This window comes from Oratosquilla oratoria, chromosome 33 (assembly GCF_046742065.1).
Source record: "Oratosquilla oratoria isolate Oo_2021 chromosome 33, ASM4674206v1, whole genome shotgun sequence".
Classification (NCBI taxonomy): domain Eukaryota; kingdom Metazoa; phylum Arthropoda; class Malacostraca; order Stomatopoda; family Squillidae; genus Oratosquilla; species Oratosquilla oratoria.
In genome coordinates, this window is record NC_134809.1 from 14,352,205 (window position 1) to 14,376,464 (window position 24,260).

The 24,260-nt window shown below is 38.5% G+C and overlaps 1 protein-coding gene across 1 annotated transcript; it reads left to right on the forward strand.

Annotated features, from left to right (window-relative positions):
• The first annotated feature begins 7 nt into the window (after positions 1-7).
• Positions 8-23,933, forward strand: LOC143017772 (cytoplasmic dynein 2 light intermediate chain 1). Its single transcript, XM_076172645.1, has 10 exons — positions 8-438; positions 7,494-7,611; positions 8,305-8,406; positions 8,495-8,668; positions 10,336-10,437; positions 12,089-12,201; positions 15,592-15,705; positions 17,142-17,289; positions 18,795-18,890; positions 22,032-23,933. Exons 1-10 carry the CDS (start codon positions 428-430, stop codon positions 22,098-22,100), a joined length of 1,047 nt encoding a protein of 348 aa, XP_076028760.1. The 5' UTR covers positions 8-427; the 3' UTR covers positions 22,101-23,933.
• The last annotated feature ends 327 nt before the right edge of the window (positions 23,934-24,260 follow it).

Consider the following 24,260-nt stretch of genomic DNA (forward strand, 5'->3'; position numbering starts at 1 on the left):
TGTGAAATGTTGAGCATCGAAAGTTTTAGAATTGAGATAACTTCTGTGAACTTTGTATAACTCGCTTTATAATCATAACTACCGCTAAATGACTTCAGCTGCGTGTATTCATTTACGTTTTAACAACAATTGTATTATTTAATTGATTTGATTCTTTAAGCGGGATATTCAAATGTTGCTCAACTGCAATTGCATTACGTTATTTGATGTTATAAAATATGTGTTAATTATCATAATCTTACGTCACTGCGAGGAGTTCATGTCGATTTCTGATTTGTTCACACATATGCCTCAATAAACCATTGTTTTAATGGCAAACTGTTGCTATTATTGATTGGTCACGGCGAGAGCAAATGCCAATCGAGATATTATCAACAAGAAGTGCGAGAAGATTTGTGCTGTCAAACTATTTTGATTACTGTTCATCATGCCATCAGTGTAAGACATTGAATTTATGTACAAAACTTGATCAAGCTCAATTGTAGTTTTATCAACAATATTTTTGTTTTTATGCAGTTATTCGTTATAAAATAGCAAGAGCGCAATCGTATGAACGTTTGGTACTTACTGTTAAGTTCACGAATAAGAAATATACATTATTAATCTGGTAAATTTCACAGCATACTGCATACACTGTAAATGAGCGCAATGCTTACTTTGTTCTATGAGTTTTATAGATCCAATTATTTTAATGCGTATCCAGCAAAACCACGAACTTTCCAAACCTAGCCAAATATAACGTAACCTAACCTGACGTCAACTCGCCTGGTCAACTCACCTGGTGGGCCATGTCACTAAGTCCAGCCAGTCTGGATCAGAGAGGGACAGGCCCAAGAGTCCAAGACAGATACTCTAGTCAGGCTACACGGGTAGTACTACTATTACATCTTTATAAAATGACTGGTTGGGTGCATCTTTCAGTGGTATACTATAAATTTAACAGATAAGAGAAAATCACAAGAAGTTGGAGACTAAGAGGACAAGCGGCCAGCATGAGACCACTCTCCCCCACTCTCCCCCACTGTCATCCACGTGACATGCTCAGGGTATGATCACATGACGCCCACAGTGCTACCCGCATCAGTGGGTGGTACAAATGACACAATTTTGATGACATCACTTCAATGTAAAGAACAAACAAATAAACATACAGGGATGAAAGATTAGAATGAGAACAATTCTTCACCTAAAAAGTACTTCAATCTGGATTTGAACACAGGGAGGCTAGGAGCATCAACAATATTTAGGGGCAATGAATTTCACTTCTGGATGATTTGACAAGAGAAGAATCACCTATGAACCTCCAAATGAGAATGTTGCATTTGTATCTTAAACCTATGACCTCTAGTGCCAACATCAGGAGACAAGGTGAAGATGTCATAATGAGAGATGATGGAAAGATCATGAAAGATGCGGTAACAGGATATAAGATCTTGTCACAACAACCTACCATTCACAGAGAACAAACCCAGTGAAGACAGCCTATCAATATAGGGAAGATCAGTTAATCCTGTAATCTGTTTTGTCCACCTGCGTTGTACGGACTCCAATAGATTGCTTTGGCCCAAATACCCTAGATTCCATATAGGAGAAGCAAAGTCCAAGATAGGTCGAACATCAGAGATGAAAAGAGAAGACATGAATTTGGCCGAGCGGGTGACAGTAGATTTCAAGAGATTAGTGGCAATACCCCCAGCTTTGGCAGCTGTACTTCTTATATGTTGTTGAAACTTCAATTTCCTATCAACTATAATTCCTAAATCCTTATGTGAGAAGCTCTGTGTGATAGGACTGCCATTAAGAGTGTAGATAGGAGTGATGAGATCGTCAGCCTGGGCACAGCGCTGTCTAGCAAAGCGGAGGTGGACACATTTACCGGCGGAAAACCTCAACCCCCAAGAAGCAGCAGTAGCTGCCAACAAGTCTATATTATCCTGCATGCCTGGAAGAGATTGAGTACAGTCAGATATTGATGATGATGAATGATAATATAGCTTAAGATTGTCAGCAAATATTTTGTAGTTGCACTGAATCTGAGAGTAGGTATGATTAATGTAGATTAGGAATAACAGTGGCCCCACAACCGAGCCTTGGGGAACTCCACTTAAAACTGGCTTAGAATAACTGACAAGACCATTTATTGTGACTTTCACTGATTGGCCGAGAAGAAAACTAGTGATCCATTGCATTAGGTTCCCCGAAATGCCAATAGCTGCTAGCTTATCAAAAAGTCTGATGATGTACATGGTCAAAGGCCTTTACAAAGTCAAAAAGGATTAAATCAACCACTTGACCAGTAAGTAATGTAGTCGTACGTGAGTAAAAGTTGATTAGTGACGGAACGGTTTGGCCTAAAACCAAATTGAGACTCATCAAATAACAGATGGTCTTCAATGAATCCAAAAAGAGATTTACAAATAATACATTCTATTGTCTTACAGGGAATAGGATTTAGACTGATAGGCTGATAGTTTAGGGGATCACTACAAGAACCTTTCTTATAAATAGGGCAAATGTGGGACATTTTCCAAGATTGGGGTAAGGAGCCTGATGCCATAGACTTATTGAAGATGATGGATAAGGGATAGGCCATTTCTAATACACATTCCTTTAGAAAATGAGGATGAATATTGTCGGGTCCCATGGCACTATCAGCATCGAGAGATTTAAGCTAAGACTCGACATCTTTTGGGTGAAACTGAACAGAAGAGAACTCGTCGTGACACTCCTGATGGGGAAAAAAGGTTCAAAGATGACTCAACAACAAAAACAGAAGAAAAAGCTTCTACAAATACATTAGCTATAGTGATGGGGTCATCAGATAGTTCATCATTCACTATCAGGGGGCCAACTCTAGGTCTGTCATGTTTTCTATTCCTAATGTAGGAGTGAAATAATTTAGGTTTAGTAGCTCGATTCTGAATAAGATTTTCCTCATATTCAATTTGAGCTTTCAAGACAGCTGATCTTAGTGTTGCATTAGCCTCATTAAAATGGAAAAGTTTTTGTAATGTGTGATGAGAATGTCTATCATAAGTCTGTCTGGCCCGTTCAAATTCATTCCACACTTTTGTACAATTTTTGTAAAGGGTATGAGGAACGGAACCATGGAGATATTTTTTTGTAATAGGACTTCTTAGGAACAAATTGTTGAACAAGTTGGGTTAGGGTATTGGCAAGAAATAGTGTGGCATCGTCTACATTGCGTTAAAGCCCTTCCCCCCCCCCACACAAGATGCATCATAACTGTAGCAGAGACAGAAATAAATAATATACCAAATTTTCATTATTGTATGGTGTAGGGATGTGAATGCATGAAGTAATATGGGATGTGGATCTTTTATTTGTGTGTAAATGAGGTGGGAAGTGTTGCAGATGTAGATAGGAAGTTACTTAAGGTCAGTCAAAAGTTTTTATGTGAGTACTAGAGCTTGTGTTAGGTTTGGAAATAGGGGGTGGTTGAGTGATTTGAGGCAAAAGTAGGGCTGCACCAGAGTTGTGAAATGTCACCATTGTTGTTCGATGTGTACATGAATGGGGTGGTAAGAGGTAAATTCAAAGGTGATAGGTAGGGGTTTGTTGATGGTTAGTGAGAATGGGGGGTGGTGTTGAGCCAGTTGTTATTTGCTGATGACACTATACATGTGGCTGGGTCAAATGAGGATCTAAGACAGTAACAGTGTTTGGGGGTTGTATGTGAGTGGGAAAAGTTGAAAGTAAATGTATGTAAAAGTAAGGTGATGAGATGGCAGTGAGTTGAAGGTAAGTCTTAGGAAAGAGGCTAGATAAAGTAGATAGTTTTAAATACTTAGGGTCACATGTACCAGAGAATGGAGGAGTTGAGGTGGAGATAAACTTTAGAATGAGGGAAGCAAGTAAATATCTTGGGGGAATGAAAAGTTTCATGAGGAATAGGTATTTAGGGAGGAAGACTATAAAGGGATAATTATGGCTACAACACTGTATAGTGTAGAAAATGAATTTAAGGGAGAAAGGAAGAATTTATGTGTTTGAGATGAAGTACACTAAAAACCCACTGTTGATTGGATTAAGAAAAAGGAAATAATGATTTCCATATACAGTATTTTGATCGCTGGCTGAAGAGGATCACAGCCAGTGATCGAAATATACAGAAATCGTTATTTCCTTTCTTTTCTTAATCCAATCAACAGTGGGTTTTTAGTGTATTTACTAATGTGGTACTTGGCATTGAGATGAAGTGTTTAAAAAGTGTGATGAGGGTTATAAGAATGGATAGAGTAAAAAAAGAAGAGGTGAGGTGGAGAGAGAAGGGGTGGAAAGGGAGCTGGCAGTTAGGGTTGATCAAAGAATACTGGGATGGTTTGGGCATATGGAAAGAATGAGAGAAGGAAGACTAACAAAGATAATGTGGAACTCATAGCTTGGTGGAATGAACTTGAGTACAAGACCAAGAAAGTGATTGATGAATGGGGTGAAAGGAGATTTAGGTATAAGACCAATGTTTATTGAACAGGGAAGGGAGAGGGCAAGAAATAGGTGTGAATGGAGAGAGGTTATGTATGGAAGATAAACTGACATGGCCCAAAGGAATAGTTTAAAGATGGTCTTTTGTAGATATTGCCTATTTCCATTATTTTGCACTTTTTGGTATTGAAATTCATTTTCCATTTTTGGCTTCATGCAAAAATAGTGTCTAGATCATTTTACAATAACCCATAGTCCTTGTTTTTCACTTTTCTCATGATTTTTTCATCATCAGCAAACATGTTAGCATAGTTTGTTGTACCCTTCATCATGTCACTGACATGGACAAGAAACATTGTTGGTGCAAATACTGAATGTTGTGGAACTCGGCTAGTTACTGCTCTCCATCTTGACATCTTATCCTTTACTGCTGTCCTCATGTATCTTTCCTTAAAAAAAAAAAAAAAAATTCATCCATTTGAGTAGTTTCCCTCTTAGTACTTCAACATGCTCTAATTTCTATATAAATTGACTATGAGTTATTTGATCAAAAGCCTTCTCTAGTTCTAGGTAATGTACACACAGTCCACCAACCCTTCTCTTTCTCTTGCAGCACATCAATCATTCTCGAGTAAAAGCTTAAAAGGTTTGACACACAATCCTGTTGTACTACGCAAGGGTAATATTGTACCATTATTGTGAGAACCAAGACCTACCACAACTTGTGTATTTACCTAATTATAGTATACAGGAAAGGAGCAACACATTGGGTCCTGTCTCGTATTCACCAATTTTTTTTATCATATCTAACCTCAGATTCATGTACAATTCCATCGTAATCTATGTCCTTGATTTCTAATTATCATATTTAAATTTGAACTCGTGTGTTGTTTGAGCTTAGGCTATATCACTTTCTAAGCTATTCCAAGTATTTATGCATCCATTTGGAAAACTGTATTTCTTCACATCCTTTAGATGTGTGCCATTGCTTGTGGGCTTGCTCTTAGATCCAGATAATGTTCGTAATGTCCTTTATTGCCTGCTCATTCTCCATAAAACTAACTTTTACGTCACCTTTGCTCCTATGTGTTTGAACCTATTTATGCTGAATTTTTTTTTGTATTATTGCAAAATAAATCCACTTCTTCTTCATATTTATCAGTACAGTTTTCTTATTTAAAAATATCTACTGTATCTATATACTGAGAGGTTTTTCCCCCATACAAGGGAGGTAGCCATGTCAGATATAGAAGTTCCAGGAATAGCCCTGGGGAAATTATAAGAAAGGCTGGAACTGTATATGATATTAAAATGAAGTTTGATGATTGAAGATTAAGTTACAGGACCCCATAAGCATTGCTCCCTAAATCACAGAAACAAAGCCCACTAAATGCATCTAGAAAATAACTCCAACAGCATTCCACTAATACATTTGTGACAACATAGTCCCACTACACTACAACACTGTCATACAAACGTACGAACAAAGATTGTCCAAATTGGAATTACTGCCTCTGGAACAAAGAAGAGAAAGAGGAGATCTGACTATCTATAGAATCATGAAAGGAACAGAAATCCTAGATAAGAATGATCTACTGAAATGGGACAATGGAAAAGCAAGAGGACACGAAAAGAAACTCAAAAAGGATAACTGTAGAAGAGATCTAAAAAAAAGTGGCTTCCCGCACAGAGTACTGGATACCTGGAATAATTTAGATAAAGAAATAGTGTGTGCAAACACTATTCAAGATTTTAAGAAAAAAAATTGATGCTGAAAGATACAAAGACGGGTCACCACGAGCATAGCTCCCTTCCTGTATAATACAACTAGGTAAACACGTAATAAAACAGACACCCTTAAATAGATCCCCAAATTCTGCAAAGTATAAGAAGGTTCCAATGATACAAACTATTAAGTTTCATTTGACATGGTCATACAGTGAATTTTCATATAATGAGTAATAGAGAGGATAGAGTAGATAAGGAAAAAGGGAGGGGTTCTCTTCCATTGCCCACAAACTCATCTGCTCATCAGAATCTTTGCACCAAGAAATGTAAAGATATGCTCTTGAAATGCCATAATTGTATTGTACAGGACTCAGAAATTTATTCTGAATCACTGTATTTTGTCCATTGCTTGTGAAATCCATTAAACTCGAGTCTGTTCACTAAATTGCTGAATGCAATGGTATACATACTGTATGTTTAAGTCACCATCCTGTGCTGGAATGCGATATGCAGTAATTGTATTGTGCAGGACTTGGAAATTTATTCTGAATCACTCTTTTGTCCATTGCTTCTGAAATCCATTAAATTGGGGTCTGTTAAATAAATTGCTGAATGCAATGGTATACATACTGTGTGTTTTAAGTCACCATCCCATGCTGGAATATTACCAACACAGAATCAACCTGACTAGATACTAAATGCCATAAATGCAATCACTACACAGAACACACATAGTCAGAGCTGGGTGCATTACCACTGGACAGGTAGTGCATTACCAATTTTAATTTCCTTTAGAATTATTTTGAAGAAATAAAAAATGAAATGGAGAAGTATTTATTTGTTACGAATATTCTTAATGAAATAATACCTAAACTACAAATTAATATTCCTTATACTAAAACATAAGATAACCAGAGCTGGGCACTTGTGTTACTGCATTAGTAATGCACTACCTGTCTGGCAATAACATGCCCAGCTCTGCATGTAGTACATTACACTATAATAATAATAATAATAATAGTGATAATGATAATCAATAATAATAATTTTATTTGGCATTGAATCAGTATACATGAAGTGCAGATAATGAAAAGAACACATAGTTTGAAATAGCAATTACAAATGCCGAGGATAACACAAAAAAGCATGTAAGCAATGCCCTTTACTCATTCACTCCAAAGAGCTTCACAAAATCTCTTCACTAATAGACTTATGAGCTAAACTGGTGGCTATGGGCACTTTCCTAGGGGCTGTAGGTTTCCTACAGGAGAGAACTGGGGTAATGGATTGACTGATTAATATTATTGTATTTTTTCCAGTAACCAAAGTGTGTGGGATATAGCAGTCACTGAGAATCGGGGCCGCATCACTGAAGGGAATGATCTTGACAAGATGCCTCGTGAAGCAACTTTGCTCCTGCTGGGGTCCAAAGGAACTGTAAGGAATATAATAAAAAGTTCAGAGAAATACGCTAACAATAGATGATGGCAAATGCTTGAAGAAAATGTGGAACATGAAAATAAAAGTATACAAATGAATGAATGAATAATAATAAGAGTAATAATAATAATGATAATAATAGTAATAATAATAATAGTAATAATGATAATGATAATAATGATAATGATAATGATAATAATAATAATAATAATAATGATACATACATACATACATACATATACCAAGGCTTTTTTCCCCCTTACCAGGGGGGTAGCCAAAAAGGACAAGACACAAAAACATTCCCACCCATTTCATCCCCGATAATAATAATAATAATAATAATAATAATAATGATAATAAATTTTAATTTTATTTGGCATTGAATCAATATACATGAAGTGCAGATAATGAAAAGTATACATAGTTCGAAATAAAAATTACAGATGCTGGGGATAACAGTTCATGAAGTCATACAAGTACAAACACCAAAACAATATTATATGTGGAAATTTTTCTCAGTATAATGCTATTTGTGATGAGGAACATAAAGCCCATAAATTTGATCCCATTTTGAATGTCATTTGTGAAACTAGCTTCAGAATGACAACTAAGTGGGTTATGAGACCCATGAATATGCACTTCTTGTTAGTATATTATTATTATTATTTTTATTATTTTTTTTTTTTTCAGGGAAAAACAACCTTAATACAAAAGTTTCTTGATCGAGAAGAGGCTCCACGACAGACATTAGCTTTGGAGTATACATATGGCAGAAAAGGTGGAAAAACACTGGTATGTAATTTTTTCACTTTTATATATTGTTATATGTATGTATGTCTGTATGTACTTTGCAAGTATAATCACTTGTTTTTGCTTACAGGTAAAGGATGTTTGCCACTTGTGGGAGCTGGGTGGTGGGACTCTCTTCACACAACTGCTGGAGACACCCATGACGCTGCGAACTCTCCCCTCCCTCACCATCTTCCTTGTCCTGGACCTCTCCCAGCCACAACATTTGTGGCACACAATGGAAACCTTGTTGCAAGAACTGAAGGTAGATTGAATAGATTATATAAGGCCACTCTATCTATCTTTCTCTCTCTCTCTCTCTCTTTCTCTTTCTCTCTTTCTCTTTCAGTTTAAGTTAAAAGAAAGTGGTCTTGAGCCCAGTACAGAAACTGAACATCAGCCCCTAATGGTTGCACCTTATGATGGAGGTAAGGGGTTGACAGGTTTTGTAAATGGGTAGTTTTGCAGTCCATCTTGCAGGACCATCACATGTATCTGTCAGTGGTCCTCATAGTTTCCAACAATTAAGAAAACAAAATGAAATCATCCTTCAAATAGCACAAAAGAAAACATAAGGAATAATAACTGGTTGCACTAAAACAACCTCAAGACATCTTCACTCAAAAACTAATATCCCCTTTGAGCAGCTAATGTGAATGATTGGTATATTCTACACAAGAGCCCTCAGATCTTTCCACCCCAGACATAGCATGTAAACACAACCCACCGGTAAGGAGTAGAGGATATACTCAAACATTAATAATAACCTGTCCCCAACACCCCACAACATGACTAATCTGAGTCATATACACACTCGGATCACAAAACAAGCACACCACACTAGACTTAAAAATTCTATACTTTGTCATGCTCTTCAGATATCAGCCCAACTGAGAAATCCCTAAAATAATTAGGAATTACACAGGCACTTCTATTACCTGTCATCCACTTTCAAAACTCAACTCCTTTATTTACACCAGGAGGTCATCAACAAACTGAAAGACAATACATTGCTGCATGCCAGACCCCCAGATATCCATTCCCCTGAATCATCTCTCCTCTGAGAGGAGAGTCCACATGGCCACCATCCAGCCCTTCTAAGTTACCAGAGGATGCTAGATGACTGCATCACAGATAACAGTCCAGGATGTAACACTTCACCCCATACTATACAACACATGATGGAAGACTGCATTGTACACAATCATGCACACCAACAACACATTATATACTTTAGAAGGGATTTGTGGGAAAACCCCTTTCCAGCCATGGCATTCAAGGAGATTAGTTTGCCTAGCCAGACAGTCTAAGGAATGACGATAACAACATCATCTGGAGGTTAACAATTTGGCCCTGAACCAGGATGAAGATCTCTTGATTAGCTCTACTACTACTACTACTACTACTACTACTACTACTACTACTACTACTACTACTACTACTACTACTACTACTACTACTACTACTACTACCACTACCACTACTACCACTACCACTACTACCACTACTACCACTACCACCACTACCACCACTACCACCACTACCACCACTACCACCACTACCACCACTACCACTACTACCACTACTGCCGCTGCTGCTGCTGCTGCTGCTGCTATCAGCTGTAGACATAGAACAGACCTACAGTAATACAAAAAGGACATTTCTTCCCAGAGACTATGGGGGGTCCAAGAGCTGTTGCTGATTATCATGGGGCTGTGGGTTTCCAGTCCATGAAAATTATGCAATAATTATTGAAGAGATTCATTATAACATTGTGATATATAATTCTTATATTGCAACAAATAAATGTGACTGCAGTATGCAGGAGTGGTCTCTCTATGTTGAGCTGTTATGACATTAGACTGAAGAGTACAGCTTATATCAGTCTGGTTACCACATAATTGTAGTATTATTACTTTTCTCCAATCCCAGAATCAAATCAACAATGTCCTCAACAGTGCCAGTGCAAAAGAGCAGAATCTACGTGAGAAGTTGATGGATGCTGCTTGGAAAAGAATTGGTGAGGATCATCCTGTAAGTGGAATTCAGCTTTATAAATATGTGTAATAAGCATCTTGGAATGAATGTGAAAAGATGGTTATATGAAGGAGTGATTGTGTCCACAGTATTGAATGGAGCGGAGACTTGGAATGTAAGATAGGCTGGAATGAGTAAACTGTATATTTTTGAGGTAAGTGTTAGAGCAAGATGGTAATGTCTGTTGAGCAAGTAAGGGAGAAGGCAGGAGATAGGGGAAAGTGGAAAATGGCTGTGTATAGGTGATACTGTGATGAAAGGAAGGGAGGGGACAGAGGATGGGTGGGTGGGGAGTGGTTATGTTTGAACGATATTTTGATGCAGCCAGAAGGGATTTCTCAAAATCTTTTCTTTTTCTGCATGAGGGGTCGAAAAGGTGGGTCGCTGATTAAGTGAAGTGGCCATGCTGTGGATATGTTGTGTCTTGTTGCCTTACCTCTGACCCAAGGCAATGGGCAGGATACAGGGATGGCCTGTCACCCATGAAGAGTGAAGATAAGAGGGAGGAAAAGGTGGTGGATGGGAATGGAATGGGTGGGAGTGGGTATGTGTCTTATGATTTGGCTACTTCCCTAGTCTGGGGGAAAAAGCCTTCGGTATATAGAATGATAATTTGAGAAATGTGATAAGTGTTTCAAGAATAGAGTGAGAAATATGTAGATGAAGTGGATTGCAGGAGACCTATGGGCCTCAAAAACCAGCTACAGCCACTATTGAAAAGATATTGTGGTGCTGTCATGAGTGAATATAGAACTATGTAGTACAATGTGTTTAGTATCTTCTGTGTTGTAGTTTCATTTAGGGCATTTAATCAGTTGCCAAGCCACTTCTGCACAAGTAATGTTTCATTGCAAGGTGATGATTCAAATATAGGTATGCCAGAGCTACTTTAGGTTTTCTTTGGAGTGATTTCTTTGCTTCATCTTGTCTTCTCTTTGTATTCATTCCCCAAAAATAATTACTTATTTCTTGTACTCTATCAAACTACACTTAGACTGATCCCTCTAAAGTTAATACATTCATATATGGCCCCTTTTCCCTTGCATAGTGAAACTATAAATGCACTCTTCCATTCCTCCGGCACATTCCCTCCCACTTAGGCACGTGATTAGCCAATCTGCTACAACTGTTCTTTCTTTCATCAGACACTCCATGAGATACTTATGTAATCCAGGTGCCTTACTAAATTTCATCTATCTATTTATCAATCTGTCTATATACAGAAAGGTTTATTCCCTCTTATAAGGGATGCAGTCAGCCAAGCCATACAACCACCCTTCATCGTACACCCATCCAACACCCATTTGTCTAAAAGATGTGGAGAAATAAGATTTTCCATACAGATACATAAATACTTGGAATAGCTTAAAATGTGATATGGTCCAAGCTAGAACCATACATGAATTCAAATTTAACCATGATCATTGGAAAATAAGGATATAGACCAAATTGGAACCATTTTGAAAATAAACAGAATGAATTTGTCTGTCATCTGTCTTGCAGGACCACTAATAGGTACCTGTCACCGAAGGCAACAATTAATTTGTTCATTTAGAATTTAAAGTGTGCAAAAATGGTAATTGGTATTCTTAGGCCATCTACTAACATTATAATTAATATGTCTATTAATGTTGATTATTATTTACAGGATCGTGAAATGTTAACACCCTTCCTTGTGCCACTGGTTATCATTGGAAGCAAATATGATATTTTCCAAGATACTGAGCCTGATGGGAAAAAGGTTCATTGCAGAGCTCTAAGGTATGACTTTTTTCACATCATCCTCATGCGTGTTGTAAAAAGTGATTGAATGGATTGAAGGGGACTAGGGATCATGTCTTTGTGTGTTTTCCTCCAACATACCTAGAGCAAAAAGTATACATTGACTTAAGAATATATATATATATATATATTTATCCCTATAGCTACTGAAGAAGGGTCTTGAACCCGAAATCGCAATCTAGCTAATATGACTACATACAGCCAAGTCATAAATTTCCTTCCTAAGGAACACAAATCCATAATAAGGTATATGGAAAATACCTTTAAGAAAATTATTAATGCACAACTAGCCATCACTTTTAATGGAGAAAAACTCCTGCCCAAATACACTGACAATATATTTATATATATATATATATATATATATATATATATATATATATATATATATATATATATATATATATATATATATATATATTTTTTTTTTCTGTGGTTGTTTAATGTGTTTATGGCCAGGATGATAAGAAAGATACCTTAGTGCAAAAATATGAGGCAGAAGTTTGGAGTTGGTGGGTATTTACCAGAGCTTGGCGCATTCCTAGGTGCATTCCTCAGTACATTCCACTTTAGTTTGGCCCTGGTTAGTGCTCTCAAATTATTAAAGCAGTATAGGTGCTGGTATACTACGTGGCCTACCTTTTGGATGTGGCCTATGAAATTTTTCTTTGGTATAGTATGTGGCCTACCGGAGACTTTTATTTCAGTATGAACCCTCTTAGGTTTTGATAGTTTGGGAGTGCTAACCACAGCCAAACTAAAGCAGAACACACTGAGGAACATGCCCAGCTCTGGTATTTAATTTATTGTCACCCAATTCTTGCCTCAAGTTTTGCTGACTGGAAACATAGAGCCCCACAGTAACTGGCAACGGTCACTGGGCCTTTCTTTAGATCTCTTTAGGAGGACACATGGGATTACTCCTTGTGACACTACTTCTGACCCAGGGCAGTGGGCGAGATGCAGGGATGACCCGTCATCCAGGAGGTGCCAAGATAGGAGGGAGGGAAGAGGGTGGAGGGGAGTGGAGTATGATAGGGATGGAATGGGTGGGAGTGGTATCTATGCCTTTGTTTTTTGGCTACCTCCCTTATAAGGGGGAAAAAAGCCTTTGGTATGTGTATGTATGTATAAGTGTGGGACTGTTTCCATGTCACCAGTAGTAGAAGAAGAGAAGCTGTTGATGATTTTCAGGTCTCCTTATGTCTAAAGATAGAAGAAATACAGTCAAACTTAAAAGAGAGATCCAGGGTTCACTCTAAAGACCAAATGTCAGCCCTATAGTGATTCAACTTCTAGACCATATCAGGAGTTGATGCACTTATATGGAAAACTGTGTTTATTGATATCCTTGAGATGTGTTTTTCTTTCTTTCTTTCTTGGTTTTTATGTCCCAGACTAAGAGAACTTCTCTGTCAATTTTTATCAAATTCCTTTAATTACTTGAACACAAGTATCAAGAGGCCATAGGAACAAATTTAGAAAGAACACGTCTAAAGAATGGGAACAACTACAATTTTCTATATATGTGCATAGATACTTAGAATAGCTCAGAAGGTGATATACCCCAAGCTGGAACAGAACATGCATACATACATATACCAAGGCTTTTTCCCCCTTACAAAGGAGGTAGCCAAAAAGAAAAAGGCATAAAACCATTCCCACCCATTCCATCCCTAAATACACTCCACCCTCCCTCTTATCTTAGCACCTCCTGGATGACGGGTCATTCCTGCACCTTGTCCACTATCCTGGGTCAGAGGCAGTGTCGCAAGACACAGCACATCCACAGCAAGGCCACTTCATTAAATCAGCGACCCCCCCTCTCCGTCACCCCATGCAGAAAAGGAGAAGACGGGGAGAAATCCCTTCGGGCTGCGTCAAATTTTTCTCACACATACTACCTCACCCCCCATCTGAAAATCAAGAATATAGATTAAGTCGAACTGTACTTGAAGTTGAGGTTATATACATATACCAAAGGGTTTTTCCCCTTACAAGGGAGGTAGCCAAAAAACAAAGGCATAAAAACCACTCCTACCCATTCCATCCTCCTTACAAGGGAGGTAGCCAAAAAACAAAGACATAAAAACCACTCCCACCCATTTCATCCCCACATACTCCACTCCCATCCACCCCCTTCCCTCCCTCTTATCTTGGCTCCTTCTGGATACTGAGGTTAGGTATAATAAATTGGAGAGTAGGAGATGGGACCCAATGAGCATTACTCCTTTCCTATACACTACAATTAGGTAAATACAATTAGATAGATACCCCACCTAACTCCTTTACTTCCAGTTGTAAACAAAATCTTAGGAAACTATCCCTAATGCCCTCCTCATTCTATTTCCTTACTCATGATTTTGTCCATCAACAATGAGCAAATACCCTCTGACCTTATTTCATCCATTTCTCCATTAGTGTTGAATAAATGTTCTCCTGCATATAGACAATTGCTCTCCATCCTCCATAATCTCTTCAATACAAGTTGAATATTTGTGTGTACATTAGCTGCCTGACGCACGATGATGCATCACACTACACGAATTATAAAATATAAAGTTACAGCTATTACTTGTACTCTTTTACCCAGAATGTTTGCAACCACTGAAAAAGTGATCAGGCCTGTTCACAGAATAAGAGGGTCACTCAACTACAACTACAAAATAAATATAATCAGAAAGCCGATACTAGCATCCTTGTATTCCCACGTATGCCTCATGATGCCTACATAGGCGTCATCGTATTGAAGAGGTTAATCATCCCTAGGCTGCAGTGAACTTCCCAAGCTCCCACCAGGTCTTCCTGTTTATTCTCAGATTTGTGTACCACAACTATGTGCTTGATAAAGCTCTTACAAGCAAAACATCATAGTAATAAGAACTCTGTCCTCACGTGGTTTACCTCACAATTTATCTACACAGAAATGCATTCACATTCAGATAGCAAAACAAGCTCTAGACTGACCACCACTCTCCCGACTCCATCAAACTCCCCCAGACATCAGCCCCAAAGAAAATCCCTCCCAAGGGAAACAAAAACCATACCAGCATACTTGCATTTAGGTTACCATTTAGTGCTAAGACAATACCAGCACAGAATAGGCATGAGCATAGAATCAAATTTCCCGAGATGAAACCATCACACAGAGGATGCTGAACACCTTGCCTTATACTGCTCCACCTTAGGCATACCCAGACAACAACATAGTATTTTTTCCTTGAGTGATTTATGGGCCAGTCTGGTGGCTGCTGCCGCTTACCTCGGAGTCATGGATTTCTTGCAAAAGAAACCTGGGGTAATGAACTGATTGATTATACAGTACTTGAGCCTATGGTTATCTGATTAATTTCTGTTTTCTGTTTACAGATTTATGGCACACACATTGGGCGCCTCTCTCCATTTCTTCTCTGCTAAAGATGCTGGACTTATCAAGAAGATAAAAGAACTTTTCAGTCATCATGGGTTTGGCACTGCTCCAGGGTATTTACCTAGTTGTATTATATGGGAAGGTGCTCATGGTGACCCGTCTTTGTATCTTTCAGCTTCAAGTTTGTTCTTAAATTCTTGAATAGTGTTTGCACACACTGTTGCCTTATCTAATTTATACCAGGTATCCACCATTCTGTGTAGGAAGCTATTCTTTTTCAGATCTCTTTTATAATTATCCTTTTTGAGTTTCTTGTCATGTCCTCTTGTTTTTCTGTTGTCCCACTTTAATAAATCATCTCTACCTAGGATTTCCATTCCTTTCATCATACATACATACATACATATACCAAGGCTTTTTCCCCCTTACAAGGGAGGTAGCCAAAAAGGAAAAGGCATAAAATCATTCCCACCCTTTCCTTTCATGATTCTATAAATAGTTAGTAGATCTCCTCTTTCTCTTCTTTGTTCCAGAGAGTAAGTAACCTTTGGTGTTTTCACTTGAACAGGATGTAAACGAAAGGAAACTCGCTGGCTGAGTGGGCTAGGGTATTGATACTTGCGGTGAAGGTCGATTGGATGGTAGTTTGAACCCTGCCACTGGCGAAGTTGAACCAAGGGCATGGTTCATAAAATTCCATGTTACAAAGTCCTCTGTGAGGGGCACCATCCTAGCCATCTGATAGGGGGAAGTTTGTGACATTAAACCATATCATATCATGGAGACTATGGAATATACCACTTACTGTTAAGTTTGTTTGAAAACTAGGAGATATTTTTATCATGCAGTCTTCATAAAAGTTCAGATTAGAATTATGAAGAAAATCCATAACCTTAAGCAGAGAGAATTATAGAATGTTGTAGCAATAAAAGATTTGTATCATATAGGATCAACTTCTAACATTGCAGTGTCCATCCTCATTACACATATTTTATTTCTTGAACATTTTATCTTGAACACTTTAGGCTCTTTCTTTCAGCCTCTTTCAAATTCCAAATCTCCACTCCATATAGTTCTGTGGGCGAGAATGATTTCTCATACGACCTTCTCATTGCATTCATCCCCAAATATCTATTTCTCATGATGGTTTTCATTCTTCACCCAGACATTTCTTTGCCTCCTTAACTGTATATTTCACCTTCACCTTTACTTCTCTATTCACTGCCACATGTGGCCTCAGGTAGATAATGTAGAGGTATTTAAAAACTATAGATTATGACTCTCTTTGATAAATTGATACATATACCAAAGGCTTTTTTTCCCCTTATAAGGGAGGTAGCCAAAAAACAAAGGCATAAAAACCACTTCCACACTAACATACTCCACTCCTCTCCACCTCTTATCTTGGCACCTCCTGGATGATGGGCCATCCCTGCATAAATTGATGAAAATACTTTATTATGATATATCTTTGCATTACAACAAAAGTATAGAAGTATAATTTCATATCTTCTAGTTTCTGTTAATTATTGTTTATGTACACCCTCAGGAAGAGCATAGCACAAGACTACAATAAGCCCTTGATTATACCAGCTGGTGCAGATAGTTTGCAACTTATATCAGGCACAGTAGAAGACACGGGTGCTAACATGACTGCTGAAGCCTGGAAACATACATTTACTGCCAAATTCCCCCAGGTAAGAAAATTTGAGAAGTATTTTGGAAATTGTTGATAAAAGTGAACTTGTTAAGCACAATGATTGATTCTGAAACTTCAACAGTGATATAAAAGGACAAACATGAATAGTACCTATACACAGAACCTCATATATTTATATATATTCATAATCTCCATTTATTAAAGAATACTGATCACCATTAATTTATGATCTTCCACCATTCTACTCCTGTCCTGAAATCTCTTGTACCACCTCTGTAACTTCACCCTTTTGACACAATATTATCCCCAAGGAAAAAGTGTTAATTTTTGCTGACAAAACACTAATATCTAAGTATACATTCATATATGTAGTCTATAAAATGTTCTGGATTGTTTGTCATTGATCATGGTGGCTGAGCTAAGGTGTCAGTGTCTGGAAGCAAGAAGCCAGAAGTAGGTGGTTCAAAAACCCAAGAGTTAGTACATTATATCAATAAAGGCATACATTCTTAAACTCTGGAGCTCCTATACACCTTGCAGAGTGGGTAACAGGTGAAGTGTTGAAAAAAAAAAGTTAGAATAAGGAGAAAACTTATCAACCCATAGAGGACTGCCTTCTTCAACTATGTCAGATTATTTGTAGGTAGCTAGGAAAAAAAATATAATAACTAAAGAGGACACCCAGTTTTCATAGTTTAGAAGATAGAGTTGTTTCCTAAACTAAATGGACTGTCTAGGGGAGTGGTTCCCGAACTTTTTCATCTTGTTACCCAGTTTACCATGCCACATTAGGCATGTTACCCCATACAGCCTTATAGCACCACAGTTCTTTCCATTCCAGCCATCCATCACCTCCTAGGTCTTCCTCTTGAGGTTGTTGTTGTTGTTCCCTAGACTGTCTGTCCGAGCAGTCCCTTCTCCCCAAGGAATGCCACGGCCGAAATGGGGTTTTCCCACAAATCCTTTATGGAGTGTATGTTGTGTTGTTTGTGTGCATTATTGTGTATAATGCAGTCTTCCATGATGTGTTGAATAGTATGGGGTGAAGTGTTACATTCCACAATGCGGTCATCCAGTCTCTTCTGGAAGCTTAGAAGGGCTGGGTGGTTGTCGCATCGCAGTCTGGCCAGGTGGACCCTGTCTTTTCGTGGGAGAGAGGATTCAGAGGGATGGATATCAAGGGGTCTGGCATGCAGCAATGTGTTGTCTTTTAGTGTGTTAATGGAGCAGAGAGTGATGTGATTATGAATATGTTTCTTGAGGCTGGTATTTGGTGGTTTTGGAGGAAGAGAGTATTTGTGTGTGGTATAGATATTCGGGTGTTTTTTTTTTTTTTTTTTTTTTTTCTTGAGGTTATTCCATTTACTTCTGTTTTCCAGTTATTTATCATCCTTTCTTTTCATGTGTCCAGACCTTCTCAGCACTGGTTTACTCTATCTCTCTTTCACCTTAATTCTCACTTCATCCATTTTTGAACTACCTATCATACTTTTCAAACATTCTCATCTCAATTACATTCATTAAATTTGCTCATTTATGCAGGAAAGTGCTGAGAGAACAGTTTTACCTGAGGATCCCAGCAAGGACCCAAGTTATGCTGAGCCTGATATTGACAATCTTCGAGCACAAAAGGATGAGGTAATGCTATTATTTTTAAATCATCTTGAAAATTAGTGACTAGCTATGACAATCCTTAAGCTCTTGAATATAATGGTACTTCTTTGTAACAAGTAGCCCTCAGCCAGAATGGAATTCTAATTGATCTACATATAATTTGGGCCAAGTTTCAACCCATAACAGAAGAAAATTGTCTGTTATTTACCATAATTTATACAGTGCTCCACTGTATTCAAGAGAATAAATGTTTTAGCAATTACATTGTTGACCCTGTACTGGAGTACTGACTACATAAGTTATAGACAATACCTCAGGGGTTTTAACCAGTTTTGTACAATGATGCCTATGTAGGCATCATGAGGGGCGAGGGGATACATGAGGAGGCTGGCATCGACGTCTTGGTTATTTATATTTTTTTGTAGTTGTACATGAGTTATCCCCAGATTCTGTGAACTGGTTTGGTCACGTTTTCTGTGTTTATTATTACTCAGAGTAAAAGAGAATGATTAATACAGCAGTAACTGTATATTTTATAATGGAAATAGTGTGATGCATCATACATATGGCAGTAGATGCTGCACGTGAGAATCTGACTCGTACTAAAGTGGTTAATGACAACCCCTATAGACCAGTCACAGATCATTCATCCAAGTTTAGGAGATCAGAACTCACTCGTAGAGAAATATTGAACTGTTTTTAACTATTACTGTCCCTCCTTTGTACTAACCTCCTCAAAACTCTCCTTTACTACACCTAAGATTCTGTCACTCCGTTTCTCTTCCCTAAACAATAGGGTTGGGGTCAGTAAGAGTATATATATACATAGTAGAGGGTCTTCTCTCTTTTGTAAGGGGGAGTACCTGAGTCACAGCATACAGTTACCCCTCACTCATGTTTTCCCATGTGTATTCATGCTTGATTTTCTTCTTTAACACTGTGTTAGCTATCATCAGTGCTAAAACAATTAAGTAAATACACTGGCACATCTGCAGTCAGGATGCCATCTAGCATTAAAACAGTACCAACACAGAATAGCCTTGGCCATAGATTCAAACTACCCCAGATGCATTTACCACATAGGAGACACAGACCACATCATATTACAGTACCCCACACTAACAAACCCCAGATAATAACACAATATGTCTTCCCTGAGTGATTTATGGTTCTGCCTGATGGCTGTTGCCAGTTACCCAAAGGATGCTTGTCTTCTGCAACAGACTGGCTAACTACGTATTTCTCAGGACACATTTCATCTCCTCTTGACATTTACTCATTTCCCTTACTCTGTAATTCACTTTTGCCCTGACGCATCTATTCCCTGCTGCATATGATGCCAAATACTTGAAACTTTCAACTTCCTCCAGCTTCTTGCCATTTAAACTTACCTCCAATCCATCATCACTATCACCCCTTGTACATTTCATCCCCTTACTATTGCCCACTTGTACTCTCAGCTGTATTACTCATTATCTGTCACTCTGAGTAATAATAAACACAGAAAATGTGATCAAACCAGTTCACAGAATTCAAGGGTCACTCAGCTACAACTACAAAATAAATACAGGAAATACGTCACTATGCGACCGAGTGCCATAAAGTAGGTAAAACCGTTGGGTATATGTGAGAGCCCCAAGAGGCAAAAATTTAGGAGGAAGGGTTGACAGGGTCCATGAACACAACCCCTCTATTATTTACATGTAAAACCCTTAACCTTGATATACAAATTTTCACATTGCGACCAGTCAGCTGGGAACACAACTTGGTTGTATAGTGAGGTATTCCTGTATAATCAAGATACCAACACCTGCATCCTTGTATACCCACTCATGCCTCATGACGCGTACGTATGCATCATCGAATTGATGAGGTTAAACAAATGGTACTGTAATATAGGAATTCCTCCCATATCCAAATTTCCATTATCTGAACTTTGCCATTATTCCATTATTTATGTGTATTGTATACCAATTTTCTTCCCTCAAAATTGAAAAATTAGCACTGTAGTGGCAGAGTGGAGAGTAGGGAGGAGTGGGAATAGTTTTACATTGAATATCCGAATACTTCTCAAATCTGAACTCAGTGTGACCCAGTTACTTTGCATATGGGTGGAATTATTGTATTACAGAACCCTGGCATATCCCAGTCTTCACCTCAAATCATTCATTCTCTCCATCCCCTCTCTACTCATCAAGTAAAAAATTTTGACACTCCTCAACAGACTACCCCCAGTCCCATACATCCAGAACTGAAATGCCTCTGTCAACCCTGTCGTATGTCTTATCCAAATTTATGACAAGCATCCTTACCTTTTGCGAAAACTTTTTGCATATCCGTTTTCCTACAAAAATTTAATCTAAGGAAACATCCTTCCATGCACCTTACCAGCTACACTGGACAGACTGAACCCTGTAAGACTACTACCTTCATTTGGCCCCATTTTCTGCGTATCATGGAACTATATATTTACTCCTCTAGTCCACCAGAACATTTCCCTCCCAGAGGTACACATTCACCAGTCACTAACCATTCCACTGTAACTACTTTCATCAGACACTTTATGTGACAACCATCTAACCCAAGGTGCCTTACCAGCTTTCATCACTCTTTGTATCCCCTCCTTTCTTGTACTCATATAGTTTTACTCTTCCTCCTCAGTAACTTTCTTGGGTTTATACATACATACATATACCAAAGGCTCCTTTCCTCAACATGGGGGGTAGCCAAAAAGAAAAAGGCATAGAAACCACTCCCACCCATTCTATTTCCCATATATTCCACTCCCCTCCACCCTCCTCCCTCCCTCTTATCTTGGCACCTCCTGGATGACGGGTCATCCCTGTAGCCTGTATATCTTTGCAATTTCACTGCCTTGCTGAGTTTATAATTGTTCTGACTATGATACTTTGGTTTGGAGGCTCGCTGTCAGAGCAGGTTAGGGCGTTGTTATTTGTGGCAAAGGTTGAGATGATGATGATTCAAACCCTGCTCGGGGCGAGTTGAGCTAAGGGCATGGTTGATTAAATTCCATGCTACAAAGTCCACTGTAAGGGGCACCGTCCTAGCCTCCTGATAGGGGGGAATTTGTGACATTAAATCAAAGCAATCAATCTGATTATGAAATTCAGTATTCCTTTGACTAACACGTGTCTCTTCCAACAGGAACTAGAGAGAATTCGGCGTGAAGTGGGACGAAGCAGTGCAAAATGGGCAGAATTTGAGTTTTCATGAATGGAAAGTTACTAAGGTTGAGTTTGAGAATACTACTACCTGTATATTACCTGTATGTTGTAAGAGGCATACTAGTAAAGATTGAGGACCTCAGAGCCTAGCAACCTCATCTTCTGAAAAAGAAATTGGTAAAATGAAATCATGGATAAAGAGTTAATTAAGGGGCCAGCAACTAAAGAACCTTTGATTCTGAGAATTTGCTTTATGAATGTGTGTGTATGGAAAAGTTTATGTAAGAAGGAGTTAGTGTAAATGATGGAAGAGTGAGACATCCTAGCTATAAGTGGATAATTGCTGATTGGAGTGGGAGTTAATGAACTAATAGAAAATGGGTTGAGTTTGAGGTTGTATAAACCAAAGATATTTATATTTTTTAATTTATTTGTGTGACTTTAGTGTTAAGCATCCTGTGCTCTTATAAATAGTCAATTGTTGCTTAGAGTTTCTTTGACTGGCATTCCATGGCCCTCTAATGGATTTCTCCGAGAGGAGGCATTGCACTACAGTGTGTGTTTTAAGTGTGTGGATATTTGTAAATCACCAGCTAGTAGGAGGAGGAGGAGTGGAATGTTTGCCAACTATCAGCTCCCCACAAGTCAAATGGTGGAAAAATATTGATGGTTGACACAGATCATAGTTTTTGAAGTGCCTGAGGACTGACAGAAATTGTGAGTCTTCATTTTTCCCATAAATTCATCTATGCAGCCTGACCTTGGCAAAATGTGGATGTAAACAAACCAGAAATTTTGGATATGAGGAGGTCCTTAATTTAATATATATTCTAGTCTATATTTATATACCAAGGGCTTTTACTTCTTACGAGGGAGGTAATGAAATTCAAAAGGCATATACACACTCCCACCCAGTTTGTTCCTACCCATTCCACTCCCATCCACCACCCATTCCTTCTTCTCATATTAGGTCCTCATGAATGATGGGTCATCCCTGTATCCTGCCCGCTGACCTGGGTCAGAAACAATACAGCAAGACACGACACATCCACGGCAAAGCCACTTCTCTTAGCTGGCAACCCCCTATCTGTCCCCTTGTGCAAAAAAATAGAAGACTGGGAGAAATGCCTTCGGGCTGTGTCAAAATACCATTTACACATAACCACTCCCTTCCTTGCACTCACTCATCTGCCCTCTCCCTTCCTTGTTCAACAGACATCTCCCTCTTACTCAATGCCCGTTTTACCCCATCCATCTATCTCATCCTTGGTCATCCCCTCAAGTTCACTCTCTCCACCTTTGCCTCCCACACCTCTTTTACTAATCTTTCATCACTCATTCTTTCCATGTGTCCAAACCATCCCAATACACTTTCAACAACCCTATTTGCCATCTCCTTTTCCACCTCTGTTCTCCTCACCTCCTCATTTCTCTCTCTATCCAACCTTGTATCCCCTACCATACTTCTCAGACATTTCATCTAGTAGGGTCATAGATTGGAAATATGAAACTGTGAAAGTTAGAAGAAATGTGTTTTAAACAACCATACCATTGTACAACTCATCCACCAGACATCATGGCGGAGGTACCCAGCTTCAACCTCCTCTGCCTTGCTTTATTGTTTCTGATCCAGGGCAGTGGGCGGGATACAGGAATGACCTGTCATCCATGAGGAGCTAAGATGAGAGGGGGGAAAGGGTGGTGGATGGGAGTGGGTATGTTCCTTTTGACTTGGCCACTTCCTTATATACTATAATGAGATTTGGTCGAAATAATTTATTTTAATGAACACTAAGTAGAAGTAAGGAATAATTCTTGATATCACAGCGATTTTGTTATTTGTATCCAGATTTCTCTAGAAATATATTAAAATTTTGATTTTTCTTCAGTGTTGTTTCTTTTAGATTCACATGTACCAGAGTAAGAGAGAGAATACCTTGTACACCAACTTATAATCAGACAGTAAACAAAAAAGCACCTTATACTACAATGCCCTACACTCAACTTTCTCAGACAGCAATACGATCTCTTCTCTGAATGACTTAAGGGCTGAATTGGTGCCCATGTCCAGTTTTGTAGGGGATGTGGGTCTCCTGCAAGAGAGGACTGGGGCAATGGATTGAATGATTGATTAAAAATAAAGTGACAGAAGAGAGAAAACATTTACATGCTCTCAGAAGTCTTCAACTGAAGGTAATACCGATAACAA

Bases quoted from the DNA above. Each gene is read 5' to 3' on its own strand.
- LOC143017772 (XM_076172645.1), top strand. The intron at 7,612-8,304 runs GTAAGGAATATA...TTTTTTTTTCAG, and splicing joins TGCTGGGGTCCAAAGGAACT to GGAAAAACAACCTTAATACA. The intron at 10,438-12,088 runs GTAAGTGGAATT...TATTATTTACAG, and splicing joins GAATTGGTGAGGATCATCCT to GATCGTGAAATGTTAACACC.